General features: G+C 34.0%; 1 protein-coding gene and 1 pseudogene across 24 annotated transcripts in view; both read left to right on the top strand.

Annotated features, from left to right (window-relative positions):
- AHI1 (Abelson helper integration site 1) overlaps positions 1-15,761 on the top strand; it is a 235,158-nt gene that overhangs the window by 55,049 nt on the left and 164,348 nt on the right. For all 24 annotated transcript variants that reach the window (XR_013377077.1, XR_013377078.1, XR_013377063.1 and 21 more), the window contains 3 exons: positions 1,569-1,687; positions 4,262-4,392; positions 6,159-6,299. Coding sequence is in view for 8 of the 24 variants with exons in the window: in XM_077894075.1 (XP_077750201.1) it covers positions 1,569-1,687; positions 4,262-4,392; positions 6,159-6,299 (391 nt within the window). In the remaining 16 variants the exon portion in view is untranslated. The remainder of the gene's footprint in view (positions 1-1,568; positions 1,688-4,261; positions 4,393-6,158; positions 6,300-15,761) is intronic.
- LOC144282180 (small ribosomal subunit protein eS12 pseudogene) lies at positions 660-1,196 on the top strand (annotated as a pseudogene).

Below are 15,761 nucleotides of genomic sequence, written 5' to 3'. Positions count from 1 at the left end.
AAATGCTAAATTTGCTGGCACTTTTGTCAATTTCATGCCCAACACTTTTTAGACAGTTTTGTGTTTTGATTTTGCACTTTTGCATTTGTGTGTTGCTCAGACTCCCAGCAGTGCATCGCATCCCCAGACTGTTGTAGTTCAGTCACTATAACGTTACCCCATGTGTACTGTCAGTGCTTTTTTTTCTGTAACTTTAGAAAAGCAGCTAACAGCAGGCTTTGCAGCTTGGGCTCAGCTGTTGATACTCGGATCATAGCAGTTTGTTCTCCACCACTGCTGGTGGCAAACTACCTCTGAAGGGGAGGAACATCCTCTCAGAGAAAGAGACAAAGCATGCTAACAGGTCATCAAAGGAAAAGAATTCACTATTCTGCCTGAAGGTTAAAGCAGACTTTCTTCTGACTCTCTGGACTTTAGTCTAAACAGTTTTGTATTTATGAGTTTTTTTCCTTTTTTCCTAGTAATCCACACAAAAAGGACCTTTAGTAATTTTTGCTATGTGTGGCTCATCCAGGCAGATTTTCCTTCAGTACATAGGTCTTTCTTGACATCCTAAGTCAGGCATCTTCTATAGCTGCCTTAAATAATTATCAAAAAAAAAAATTGCTGGAGGCTCAGGTGCACTAAAGATTCGGCTCCACCTGTGGCCACCCTCCACCATGGCCAAGGAACGCATTGCTGCTGGAGCTGTAGTGGTCATTAATGCTACTTGACAGGAGGTGCTGAAGACCACCCTTGTCCACCATGGCCTCGCACAGTGGATTCGCAAAGCTGCCAAAGCCTTAGACAAGTGCCAGACCCATCTTAGGTGTGCTTGCATCCAACTCTGATGAGCCTCTGTAGGTCAAGTTGGTGGAGGCTCTTTGTGCTGAACACCAAATCAACCTAATTAAGGTTGATGACAAGAAGAAACTAAGGGAATGAATGGGTAGACCTCTGTGAAACTGACAGAGGGGGGGAAAACTCCATGAAGTCGTTGGTTGCAGTTGTGTGGTGGTTAAGGACTATGGCAAAGAGTCTCAGACCAAGGATGTCATCACAGAATACTTCAGATGCAAGAAATGATTCTTGTTGCTTAAAAAAAAAAAAAATTCCCTAAAATTACAATCTAAATTACATGGTCTCAGAATAAGATGTCAATAAGATGCCATACCTTTTTTAGGACAACGCGGGGATAAATGCATGAAGACATAATCTTAGACTGAAATAGAACTTAAAAGTCAATTCTGTACTAACTTTTGAAGTCATAAAGATTAGCAGCTTTCTTATATGATGGTAAGCAAGAAAATACAAAGAAGTTGTGTTTTATGAAGTGCTTATTTGGGAATACATTACAGAAATACTAATTAAATGTGGTATTACATAACAATCAAAAAAGACATACTGTCAGCTGTATTTTCAACCTGTAAGTGAAGTTACTGGAATTCTTTTTGCTAACAATTTAAAAAAATACTTTAAATTACGATAAAAAATGACTTCCTTAAATTAGTTTTGTACTCCAAAAGGGGCTTTATATTAGACAATCTGTAAAGTGATAATATTTTTATAATCTTTTTAAATCATTTTAGGAAATTAAAGAGAGTGAGTTTAAGGGGATTCCCATAAGTTATCTGGAGGTTCATCCCAATGGAAAACGATTGTTAATCCATACCAAAGACAGTACTTTGAGAATTATGGATCTCCGAATGTAAGTATATTTCAGTATTGACAGGTCAATACTGACTGACTCATAGAATAAGAAATGAGTTAATTCATATGTATAAAATGAAGCTGTGGTTCTCAAGTAGACAGTTTGTCCTCTCAGAAGACGTCTAACAATGTCTAAAGGCATTTTTGAATGTTAGTATTTAGTGAATAGAGATCAGATAGTATATAGTGGATAGAGACCAGAGATACTGCTAAGTATTCTACAGTTTATAAGACAGTCCCTCCACAAAGAATTTTCTGGCTCAAAATGTGAATAGTTCTGGAGCTGAAATATAGTCAGTTGCTTTTTGTTGTTACAATTTAAATCTTTTTTTTTTTAAGATTTTATTTATTCATGATAGAGAGAGAGAGAGAGAAAGAGACAGGCAGAAGGAGAAGCAGGCTCCATGCAGGGAGCCTGACTTGATCCTGGGACTCTAGGATCACGCCCCAGGCCAAAGGCAGGCGCTAAACTGCTGAGCCACCCAGGCTGCCCTGTTGTTACAATTTAAAAAGAAGAAACTTTTGCCTTAGACTATCTTTTATCTCTATGATAATGGTATAGCATAGTACTATGATATAATATCGTAACAGAATGAGATGGTTTTTGATCAATATATCCTTGTTTTCCTTATTTTGTTTTATTTCTAAATTAAAAAAGGAAATTTCCTAAATATAAAAAGCAGAAGCAGAGTTCTGAAAAAAACAGCATGGTCTTCTGGTATGCTTTTGTTTTGGTGTTAAGCATACCAATGAAACAAATGAGAACTCTAGTTTTATTAGATTTCATTATTGTGTTTAGAAAGGAAAATGTGATCTATACTGGTTTATTCTACAATTCACTTGTAGGGCTAACTGGTAAGGACTTCATTGTTTATGCAGAGCTGTTTAGGATACAGGCATCAGTGCAATTGGAGAATTCAGAGTAGTTCATCAGGAGTTTATAATCTAGTTTTACTGCCTCCAGAATAACACAAGACATTTAATTAGGCTAAATATTGAGATCTTCTAAGACTGGAATCTGTTTATTCTTCTTTTATACATAATACCCATGTCATGCTTGGAAGATAGCAAGTGCTTGATATGTATTATTTTAATGACTATAAATATTTCATAAAAGGATTATATCTCTCATGGCAACAGGTAAAGGTGATGATGGCTATTCTATAGTCTTCTGTTAAAGGCTCTATGGAGAGGCTGGCCTTTGAGCTCAATCTGAAAGGATGGATAGAATTTAGGTAAGATAGAAGTGTTATCAGGAGGGTGGGAAATATGAAGATCCTGGAATAAAATTCCGAGGTAGGATAATAGAAGTTGTGTTCAAGGCAGGGTGAGTAAGTCTGTAGAAGCATTAATTTCTTGATAAGGAGTGCTGAGAGAGAATTTTTTTAGAAATGGATTAGTGCCATGTTTAAAAGGGTAGGCCTAAAGAATTTGGTTATTCTCTTTTTAAGTAGTGTACAGTATTCAGTTTAGAATCCTGCTTGAGCTTTGGAGGCAAACTCCTTAGAGTCAAATACTGCCTTTTTCATCCCTGACCAACTGATTAACCATTCTGTGCCTCTCTTTTCTCCTCACTCAAATGGGAGAAATAATAAACCATATTCATAAGGGTTTTGTGGGGAATAAATTAGTTTATACATGTAAAGTACTTAAAACATTATACCATATAGCAAGGACTCCAGAAATATTTGAGCCAGTAACCTGAGGTCTGGGAATTTATGTGAAAATAGTTATAAAACAGTGAAAAAATACATTTACACAAGATTGTTCATGGAACTCATGTTCATGGTAGGGGAAAGCTACAGACATCCTAAGTGTTGTCCCATAGTACATGATTTCTTAAGGAATGTTTAGAGTGTGATAAAATATACCTACTAAACGAATGCATAATCATAATCAGTATTTCCTGACACAGAAGGCCATTATTATGATTTATTGTTAAAAAAAAAAAGCATATGTTGGGACACTGTATGTAATGTCCTCTCTGTAAACCAAGGATGATAATAGTGCTTACCTGGCACATAGTGAGCACTAAAATAATGTTAGCTATTATTCACAAATGAAAAAGTCTAGAAGGTTATATACCATATTTAATAGATGATTTAATAATATTTTTGTGTAATATTCCTGTAAGAATCCAACTACTCGTGTGATTTTAAAAATTTATCACATGGGAAAAATAGAATATAACAGTTTTGTACATTTTTAAGTAACCAACGCGAATACCACTTCTATAAAGGAAGCTCCCTCTTCACAGCTAGAAATAATCACTTTCATCCAAATCTCCAAAGTACTCATTTTGTTCTTTTGTGACACTTTCTGCATCCAATTTCTGTTTTATATTAATGCATTCTTTCTCTCTCCTGCTAAATTATAAAGTCCCTGAGCTCTGGGACTCCCTCTTCATTATTCTGCATCATTGTAGAATGTCTCCCACATAACAGATTCTCAAAAAATTGTTAAATGCAAAAGAAGTATTTAAAAAAAAAAGAAGTTTTTTAAAGAGAAGGTTTTTTTTAATCAATCTTTTCAGTGAGTAAGGTTACATTTGTGAAATCTTTTTTGTTTGTAGATTAGCAGCAAGGAAATTTGTAGGTGCAGCAAATTACCGGGAAAAAATTCATAGTACTTTGACACCATGTGGGACTTTTCTCTTTGCTGGAAGTGAGGATGGTATAGTATATGTTTGGAACCCAGAAACAGGTAAATATTTCATTGATCTTAAAAATTTTTTTTGGATTGCTTTTGTTTGAAGAGGTGTGGAAACTACCATTTTGTGAAATAATTTTGAAGGAAATTCTGATTTCAGGTTCTCAGTTATGTTTTTCAAAATGGGAAAGCTGATAATGGGACTCTGCTGTCGCCTAAATTTATATTAACTTTGGCCTTTATTGCTTTGATATCTTCATGGATTTAGAATTTCACATTATAATTCAAGGCTTATTCTATCCTTGTGTTATAATGAGATATTATCAATCTTATGAGAAGTATTTTTCATTGTGGTTGACATGTGATATTAGTTTCAGGTGTACAAGGAACATAAAGATTCAACAGTTATATACATTACAAAATGCTCACAATAATAAGTGTAGTTACCATGTGTCACTATACAAAGTTATTTCAGTATTATTGACTATATTCCCTATGCTGTATTAAGAGAAGTTCTTAATCAAGATTGTAATACAAAATACTTATAAGCTGAACTTGAAATGTAAGTGGGTATACAAACGGCTAAACAGCTGTAATATATCTTTTTATTAGAAATAAACCAATTCCTCTCAAAGTTTTGCTGTCTGAAACTTAATAGCTATTTATCTGGGATGCCTGGCTGGCTCAGTTGATAGAGCATGCGACTCTTGATCCTTGGGATTATAAGTTCGAGCCCCACATGGGTGTAGAGAGTACTTAAAAGTAAAAATCCTTAAAAGAGAAAAAACAAAAGGGATTTACTTCAATTATGGTAATTAATATTTTCCCAGTACAGTAAGCTGTTACATTGGGAAGTTCATTGGTGCCTTACCTTTGCTTTTCAAAAGAAAAGCTAAAACCACATAAACATTTGTTAGCAATAAATTGAATTTTATAAAATTTAAAGTAACTTTAATCAATAGTTTGTGGTTCACTGTGTTTATTCTGTTGATATTTTCCCCAAGTTTTTATTTAAATTCCAGTTAGTTAACATACAGTGTAGTATTTTTGAGGTGTAGAATTTATCGGTCCAACACTTAAATATACAGTACCTAGCTCATTGCAGCAAGTGCCCTCTATAATGCACATTCTCTCCATCTTTCCTTTAGGCATTTTTGACTAATCAGTTCGCCCTGGGTTTGTTTGTTTGTTTGTTTTTTCTTACTGAGTGTTGATACTTTAGTATCAGTTTGGAGGCGTTAAATCTCTTTTCTACTTCAATAAATAGATCTTGGGTTTTTTTGCTTTTTGAGCTCCAGTTTTCATATGCTCCTTAGACCTCCATTGCAGGCTTCTTTTAGCCATGAATAATCATGTATCTTGAAAGCAGGCGGTACCTCAGTTTTTGGAAAAAGTAGAAAAATGAATTACCTACCAAACTCCTTCAGCCAGTTTCTTCAGTTCTAGAATCCATAGCCTAACCACCCTCCCACCCCCGCCCCAGTCCTCCTGGAGTTCTTTGTTATGAATTTGCATTTGCCCAGCTGTCACTTCTCAGAGTCAGGTACTTCTCTCCTGCTAAGCTCTTTTTAAAAAAATTTTGTGCCTTGAAAACCTCATTGAAGAGGTTGGGTTGAGAAGTAGAAAGAGGAGATACAAGACAATGAAAAATAATTATTTAATATGAGTTCCATGACTATTTTTAAGTATTTGAGTTTTTCATGTAAATAATGCAAGCTTTGTTATTACTTACTATAACTATTTTTAGTAAGTTACAGAATAATCTTCTAATGAGAGAAATTTGAGATAGTGCAAATTATTAAATGTCTTTTTTTACTTAGGAGAACAAGTAGCAATGTATTCTGACCTGCCATTCAAATCACCCATTCGAGACATTTCTTATCACCCACTTGAAAATATGGTTGCATTTTGTGCATTTGGGCAGAATGAGCCAATTCTTCTGTATATTTACGATTTCTATGGTAAGTTCACTGCTGATAAGTAGAGTATTTCAAGTAACTTTTAGATGGAACCAAGAATCATGAGCTTTGTGACAACTATCAACCTTTGTTTTAATGAAGCTCTCTTGAATATGTTTTAAGACACAAACAGATTAAATAGATTACATTATTATTATATTAGGATATTTTATTTTTCCATAAGCACTGTTATGGAGTTTAAATGTCAGCAAAGGTACACATAAATTGTTGTGCTTTGTTGGAATCACAGAAAGGTAATCATCACTTTCTTTTTAAATTTAAATAAATAAAATTCGCCTAAAAATTATTTGAGAATGTGTTAACTACATTTAAAAGATATACAACATTTAGGAAATAAGGATCTTTAATGTTTTCATTTGAATATTTAGTTTCTCATTCCTTGGTTTTGTTTTTCACTAAAGCACATGGTTGTAATAAGTCACAGTCTTAAGAATCTCTTACCCTAGAAGGAAGGCAAAACCTCAAATGTCTATGAAAACAAGATCTGGAATTAGAAATTTAATGTCTTTTTCTACTCTAAAATTACACTATTCTGTCATTCTAACAAAAAATAAGGAAACAAAGACTCTGACTACATTTTTGAGGAATAATATGGCATTCTTAAAATTATTTGGATTTATGTTACTTTTTATACATTTCTTTAATTTCTGTCCTGAGGTTAGGACTTCATTGTTCTGCATTATTTGTACTAATATGTTGTCACTCCCAGAACCCAGTTCCATTTTCTTTATATATTAAATCTTGTTCAAAAATAAAACGGTCTTTAGTAGTCTCTGATTTGTTTAGGATGTCAAGTATCATCTTTTGCTGTTTTTGCTAAGCTAGGGAGATTCACACACAATGTCATAAATACACAAATACATAGGTAATATCAACATGGAATTATTTGGCAGAAAGTCTTAAATTTAAATGAAATGGGAGTGGTTACATTTATTATGTTAATACAGATATTGCTTAGCAGTTAATTAGTTATGGGTTAATGGTTGTAGTAAGTGCTAAATTATTAGACAGTTAAGTTCTAAACCTGAAATTGTTGATCATTTTATGAATTTTATTATGCTATCCAGGTAAATCATATTAGAAAAAAAATTTGTAAAATTGAGATTTCTTTTGAAAAATTTTACCAGGAAGAGATACAGAATTTCTCTAACACATATTCAAACCATTCATATTCAGACCATTCACATGTTCAAACACAAACAGGCCATTCTTTGTGCATGCACTCACTCTTCACATGAAGGGGAGTCACACCTAGGCAGCGCGTCACTGGGACTATTTTACAGAAGCAGGCGGCACAGTTGTTTCCTCAGAACCTTTAGAGCTTTTACACAGTATCCCTTCAATTCCTAATGTGCTTTATAGGCTTTTGCAGTTTTCACTACAAATGCAAGTGGAAGTTCCATTCTTTATCTTTTTTTCCCCCCCCAGTATTTTTTTTGTCACTGATTGAGGTTTCCCATCATTAGGTTAGCCAGTTTGGTTTGCCAATTTGGTTTTTCGATAGTAGGCTTTTAGACTAAGAAGTCCATTCTAGAAATGTAAGCAGAAAGCAAAGCATTTTTAGGAGTTCAAAAACAGAGGTCTTAGGTTCAGTTCTGTTTCTGTAGTGTACAAGCCTCTTGCCTTCCTGAAGCTCCATTTCCTTATCTGGTAAGTGGCACAACTAATGTCCATACCTCTGCTACCTAAGAGAGTCATTTGTGAGGATACTGTGAGGCAGGGACTGTGAAAGTACTTTGCAAATTGAATATAATAAATGTAATAAGGACTATATTGAAACAAGGAAGAAGGTAAAATGGGTTGTTGTCATGCTCATTTAACCCATATATACTTTATGGGAACTGAGGTTTTAATATGCTGATAAACACCTCTATATGAAAGGGAATTGAGAAAAAGTTTTTCCCCACTCTTTTATTAATTCTGTTGGCAGCCCTTTATTTATTAGAGTGTGTACCTTTCTGGGTCAGTTGTATTAGGAAATAAGTGCATGAAGTTAAGGACATTTTATGTGTACTGTATTTATGTAGAAGAGGAAGGAATTCAAAGTGTTTCAGAAATTAAAATGTTCAAATAATACACATGAAATTAAAATTATTTTGTGCCATGATTTTAGAACACAATTTTCAGTATACTAACACCTTTACAAATAAAATTCAAAATGTTTCAACACATTTTCCTAACTCTTTACTGCCTATTTTTAAAATGAGGAAGCTTAGGAAGAGGTTACATAATGCCAAGTAATCCAAGATTTAGCACAATTCTTGTGAATGGTTAATACTGGTATTCATAAGAAAACAAAAAGTTTTAGACTCTAAAATATTTTACTCATTAAATTCAGGCTGTAATCATCAATTCAATAGTATTTAGATTTTTCATTAAAACTTATTTATTATTAGCCTTTTACAGGTTTGCCTTATATTTTACTCATTTTTAATGCAAGAATATTCTGCCCAAACTTTCTTGTCTGAAAATAAAGTTTACATGTATCTTTACATAAATGTATAAAATTTGAAAGATTGAACAGTTACATGATTTTTAAATACTATTTATCTGAATGCTCATACATTTAGGTATTTTTCAAGGAAAATGGAGTAGACTCATTTTTTTGGTAAGTTAAATAAGCTGCTAATGAGACCACAGTGGTAGCTAAATGTATCATCTGTCTTTCAGTTCTAGCAAAATCTGTGAAGAGTCAGCAAGCGTCTTTCCCTGTTAAGCATATGTTCAAGTTGTGGTCTTTTGGGTCTTTCATTCTACTGACTTTTTGCTTTTTTTGGTAAGAAATACAATTTTTACTTTCAGAAGGCAGTTTTATTTGCCTGTTGTTGAAAGGGTTAATCATCTAGTAATACAAAATTTAGTCACAGAGTACCACAAATAATGTACTTTTAGGATTCCCATAATAATGCTAGTCAGAAGAAACGGCTTCTGCATTAAGTTTATGAAGCCAGACATCAGCAGTTAGGGTTAGGGTTAGGATTAATATTCGTCTATCTCCATCTCTAGGATCCTGTTCTACATGTAATGATAAACATAACTAATACTTACGAAGCACTTTCTTTGTTCCTGGTACTGTTTTAAGCACTTTACATATATTTACTTCATTTTTCACAATGATCTTAGTATAGGTACTATAATTATCCTCATTTTACATAAGCCAGGACTTGGATCCATACAGTCTGGACTTGGAGACTATTCTCTTATTTGCTACACTAACCTGCCTTTTTAGCAAATTTCCTGAAATACTAGCTTTTGATTGTCTGATAAGCAAACCCTTTTTTTTTTTTTCTGCAATACCATTTACTTTATGCCTCTCTGTGGAGTGATTTCTTTGTATCATCTGTACTTTGTAGGCAGCAGAGATGGAGACTTATTAATATTTTTATTACCCTTACCTATCCCGAATATATGTGTATATTCGGGACACACAATGAATATGACACACAATGAATATGACACACAATGAATATATGTGTAGTATTTTAAGTAGTATCAAGTGTTAGTTAATTTGGGAAGTTCTCAGCATTATTTTCTAATCCCAGGTGATGAGCCTAATTTTCCACTAGGTGGCAATCTCTTCTCTGAATCAGTGTTAACTCTGGATACTTCTTTAGTCATAGTATCTTAGACAAGACAAATTATTGAGCATCTATTGTGTGCCAAGTTGAGCAGGGCTAAAGTCCAGCAGTCAGACTCAGATTACCATGCTCTTTTCCAGTCTTTTGTGCTTCCCAAGTGGTTGATGAAACCTGTGGCAAAATTTGTTACACTGAACAGCAGTCTCTACCATTGACGCTAAATGGAATTTATTCTATTTATTATATTTCTAAAATTTGTATTTGTTAACAACCGCCTACACCATTGTTGTTGATAGCTTTGTTTTTCACAGTGTGATATACTGTACCAGAGTTCAAGGCAATGTATATCTTTATGTTCCTATAAAAAAATTGTTATGTAACTTGCTCATTGACCAAAAATCCATGGTGTTTGCAATTCCTTATGTCTAACGTAGTACCTGGCACATTACTGATGTGCAAGAAGTGTTGGAAATAAGAATTTAAAATCCTATAGGATAGCATTTTACCTTTGATTTTATAAAAATACAGAATGAAAGTCATGATCAGTGAGTAAATTGGGGGCTAATAATAATAGTGGTAGTACTAGCTAACATTTATCAAACATTTCTGTGTGTCCCCTACTCTTATGAACATTTTACGTACACTTTTCCATATAGTTCTTTCAAAGCCCCACAAGGTAGATGCTATTAATACCCTCATTTTGCAGATGATGAAACTGAGGCACAGGGAGAATGAAGTAATTTACATAAGGTCACACATTTGGTAAATGTTAAAGTTTACCCAGCTGTCCGAGTCCAGAGCCCATACTCTTAAAACAGTGTATTGTTTGTTTTCAATTTTGATATTTAGGGGGGGCCCTTAAGACTAAAAGGAATTTTCATTATCTAGTATTCTTAATAGTTCACTCTTTTACAAATGTTGCGGATGATTAAAAGGCATTAAGTGATTGTATTCTCCATATAACCCAAAATATGAATTAGCTTTATTATGTATTCAGTCTTAATGTTAACTAACTTTATAATAATTTTGCAACAAGGTAGTGTTTCTAGTTGAAACTAATTTAATATGCATAGTTGTATAATGTAATAGTGTTCTTAAAGTACTAATGACTAATGATTCAAAAACAAACTCAGTTACAATTCTCATACTTGGATAAGATTATGCAGTAGCGTATATAACTGATTATAGGTCATAGTTTAAAATATGTTCTTATCCTATTAGGAAAATTAAGAGATAGAAATGCCATATTAGAAGGCATGCTTAAACTACCTGTTTCTTGGTCATATCCTGAAGTCTCTATTTTAATATTCTCCATATAATGGATACTTTGATTTGAAAGGCTATGTCATTCAAGGATTCAGGATATATGAAAAACTGGCTTTGAGCATAAACCAGAGTCCTGAGTTCGTCATCCAGGCATTCTTTTTTTTTTTTTTTTTTTTTTTTTTAATGCTTATATTGTGCTTTGAAAGTGCACCAAGAGGGAAGAATGGTACAGTGCAAAATAGCAGGATGGTGGGAAAGGCTGGAGTAGGAGTTAGCTCATTGGGGTTCTAGACAAAGTGCGGTCACTTTCTGTTTGACCCTGGTCAAGTAATTTAGCATTTTTGCATCTGTTTTTTAACATGTAAAATAAAAATACCTGTCCTGTTTTATCTATGTGTTTCATCAAAGGCAAAAATGAAACTATAAAGTATAGCATGGAGCAGAGATATATTAAGAGCTCCTGACCCAGGATGCAGTAGAAATCCTAGCTGTTTTCTGTAGCAATATACGCGTCACACAGTTTAGTTGCATGGCATGATGTATGAAAATTGATTGATAATGGAATAGGAAATCAACAAAAGAATAATAGTATGTACGTCAGCAATTTGGAGATAGTTTATTATATTTTGGTGTTCACTTAACAGATTACTGGATGCTGGTAGATGCTCTTGCTTTTGGTTGGCTTTGAGACATGAATCTGTTACACTTTCTTATAGAAAACTTTGGACAGTTTCGTTAGTAACACAAGTTCTCCTGAATATACCCAGGCTACTAGAGTCAAAGCGTTACTCAATAGAACTTCTCTGGTCCATCCACATAGTTTCTTCAGATTAGCTGAAGCTGAAACAAGTCAGGCCTTGTAAAATACAATTTAAAAAAAGCATTATAAACCCTTGAACATTCTTATCCTAGTCCATTCAGGCTACTATAACAAAATACCAGAAACTTCATGGCTTGTAAACAACAGAAATTTCTATCTCACAGTTCTGAATGCTAGGAAATCCTTGAGATCAAGGCATGGCAGATTCAGTGTCCAGTGAGAGCTCACTGTCTGGTTCATAGAATGGTACCGTCTAGCTGTAACCTCACATGTAGAGGGGTAAGGGAACTCTCTGAGGCCTCTTTTTAAAGGGGAACTTAGTGCCCTTCGCATTCATGAGGGTTCTGCTCTCATGACCTAATCACCTCCTGAAGGCCCCACCTCCAAGTACCACCACTTTGGGCATTAGATCATGGGAATCTCAAGGGGACACAAACACTCAGACCACATAAATTACCTACACAGCAAATGCTAGAGGAAGGCAAAGAGGATGCTGCATAACTGCTGACTGCTAGGAACCTAGCACAGTAGACCTACTATACAGCTTACAGTAATACTATATTAAAAATAGAATCATTTATAAGTAAAAGAATTAGGTATCCAGTAAAATGACTGTATGCAGTAACAGAACTATATTTAATAATAGGTCTTGAACAAAGGGATTAAGTGTTGAACCAGAAGGCAGTCTTAATATAAGAGGAAGATATTTTGGTTTTTGTTGTACTTTATTATTATAAAGTCAGTAACATAAGTAAACTTAGGTTTAAATAATAACAAACTTTGTATTCACTTCAAATGCAAAGGGCTCTTGATTAAAAATATCTTATTTCCTCTGTTCTTCCTCCTATAAAGATAAAAATCTCCTGAGAAAACCACGCTATTTCTTATAATTGTTTAAGACCAGAACATACACAAAAGCACTGAACTTATTATAAATCAAAATTTGATTATCAGTTCTGAAAACATTGTACAATTTTTTTAATTGTGCAAAATTTAGAATCCCCAACTATAGCCAGCTGTAGGTAGATTTGGAAGTAATTTGATGGGTATAATGTTCCTTTAAACAAATGTAGTTGCCCAGTCTATGTTTCTCAGCCCCTTGTGGATTCCTCTGCTACACCAGTTAGCACATAACAGTAATTTCTTGTTGACCTTCAAAAGATTCAGACCCCAAGTGGGGACCAGTGTCTTTGTATTCCCGGAGCCTGCTGTCTAAAAGTTGTGGATATGAGATTGTTAAAATTTTGAGTTTTATCAGGTTAGGTTAGAGTTTTAAATGTACAAAATTAAATTAGCCAAAGAAGACAAAATGACTAAGTAAAGAAATAGTTACTTAATTACAACATCATACTCCCAATCATGGCCTATAAAAAAATGTTTCAGAAAGCTTGAAATGTTAGAAGCATAGAGCTTGAGTGAATTTCAGAAAGCATCAATTATGACCTATTTTACAGTGAAATCTGTATAGTGTTACACAGATAGATGTATATACTTCTGGAGGATTAAGGAGGGATAGGATGCAAAAACTTGTAAGTAGCTTCTGTTTCTGGTATCTGAGAAACTAGGTCTTTGTGAATAGTTCTGCAGATTGTGTTTTATGGCTGCCTTCACAGCACCAGAAGTGTTAAAGATATAAAGTTAGGTGTTAATGTGACTCCTTGAAATCCAGTAGATGGCTTTTGTATGGAAAATTCCCCTTAAACAACAGAAATAAGTATTCATAAATTGTTGGATGTTTATTTTTGTAATCTGCCTCTGTGTAGGCCATTTTAATTCTTTCTGAAAGGCATCCTAATACTGCAAAAAATAAACAAGTATTTAGGCAGTGCTTTTTGTTATTTTTTACCAGTTAAAAAATATAATACATGTTTAGCATAGCGTAATACTTAGAAAACACAATTTTGCAAAAAGAATAAGATAAATACCAAAATCCCGCTATCCTGTATAACTGTTTATACCCGAGTTTATGTCTTCTGCACATAGCCACTCACAGATTAAAGTGAAATCATGGTTGACTGATAGATAACTAGCAAGTACAGAAAAACAGGGAGTCAGGAAATGCCATTAAATATTCAAATCCAGCTTTACTTTCCCCATAACAACAAACAACAATGAAGTGTTCAAAAGGACAGTTTTGAAAAACAAATAAGGCAAAGATTCTGAAACATGATTTTCACCTGTTGATTCATTCATCCCTGGCCCATAAGCCTTCCAATTTCCAGTTCATAGAGTGCTTTTCTTTTACAGCTTCAGAGTTTTCTCTTGTTCTTTAAACAATCTTTGGATATTTGGGAGTGAATTGTCAGAGTGCTATGAAAGAAAGTCCAAAATATGTACTGAAAAATAGCAGTCAGACCTATGAAAATATAAATATAGAAGCAGCTACACTTCCATGTGAGAACAGTAATTGGTATTGAGGAAGGAGCATCTGTCTCTGAAAGAGTGAATGGTAAGCAGGTCTGAGGAGACCTCAGTAAATGTTCCCCGGTACTTCCATCATCAGGGTCTGCAGGAATAGAGTGCCTGTTAGTATGGAGCTGTGCATTATTTAGAGTGTATAAATGAAGTAGGGCATGAATATGGTGATCAGGGACCGAAAGTGTTTCATATGTGCTATCTCACATTCATGGTTGGTGCAGCTAAAGTTGGTGACTAAAAAACTGATCATCCTTTTGTGTATTTATTGTATTTAAAAACTATTTTGTCTCTGATTAATAATGCATTAGCGATATTTCATCATGGCAATTAGACTTCTATATATAACTTTAGTGGCTGAATTCCCTTTCATTAAATGTATACACCATAATTTATTTAAATGATTATTGTACAATTCCACTGTTAAATATTTTTTTCAGTATTTTAAGCAGTACTTTGGTACACACCTCTTACTCCGTTCATTTCTTAGGAAAAAGTATCTTGAGGTATACTAGATCAGTTAAACAGGCCAAAAAAAAAAAAGAAAGAAAGAAACCATCACTTTCTAATTTGCTTTTTCCCCCCTTATTTCTTCTTGTTGGTGATGTTGAATATATTTTTATTGGCCGCATAGTTCTTTTGTGAATTTTCTGTAGTGATTCTTTGTCCATTTTCTGTTAGATTAGTCATTTTTAATTCATTTTGTGGAGATTCTTTGCATGTTAAGAATATTAACCCCCAGGGTGCCTGGGTGGCTCAGTTGGTTAAAAGCATCTGACTTTGACTCAGGTCATAATCTCCAGGTCCTGGAATGGAACCCACATCTGGTACCCCACTCAGTGGGGAATGTCTGTCCCTCTCCCTCTGCCCCTCCTCCTGCTTGTGCTTTCTGTCTCTCAAATAAATAAAATCTTAAAAATATATATATTAACCCCTTTTATCACTAGCTTGTCATTTGCTTTTATTTATATTTTTTTTGGTACGAATAGCATTTTTAAGGTATAATTGACATGCAGTAAACTGTATGAGTGTAGATATATTTAAACACTTCTGAGACCATCATCTCAATGAAGATAATAAACATATCCATCATCTGTAAGTTACTTTGTGTTCCTTTGAAATCTCTCCCTACCTCCTCCTTCCCCCAGGCAATCACTATGAATTAATTTCCATTTTCTAGAATTTTATATAAGTGAGACCTTTATACCATGGAGCCTTTTTTTGGTCTGGCTTCTGTCACTCATTACTTGGAGATTTATCTATATTTTAGATTTTATCAGTAGTTCATTCTTTTTATTTCTGAATATTGTTTCATTTTATGATGGATTACAGTTTGTTTTTCTATACACCTGTTGATGGGTGTTG

The sequence above is a fragment of the Canis aureus genome, chromosome 1, assembly GCF_053574225.1.
Source record: "Canis aureus isolate CA01 chromosome 1, VMU_Caureus_v.1.0, whole genome shotgun sequence".
In the NCBI taxonomy this organism is placed as follows: domain Eukaryota; kingdom Metazoa; phylum Chordata; class Mammalia; order Carnivora; family Canidae; genus Canis; species Canis aureus.
Note: the sequence above shows the minus strand (reverse complement) of the source record. Positions and strands in the feature narration are given on the sequence as shown.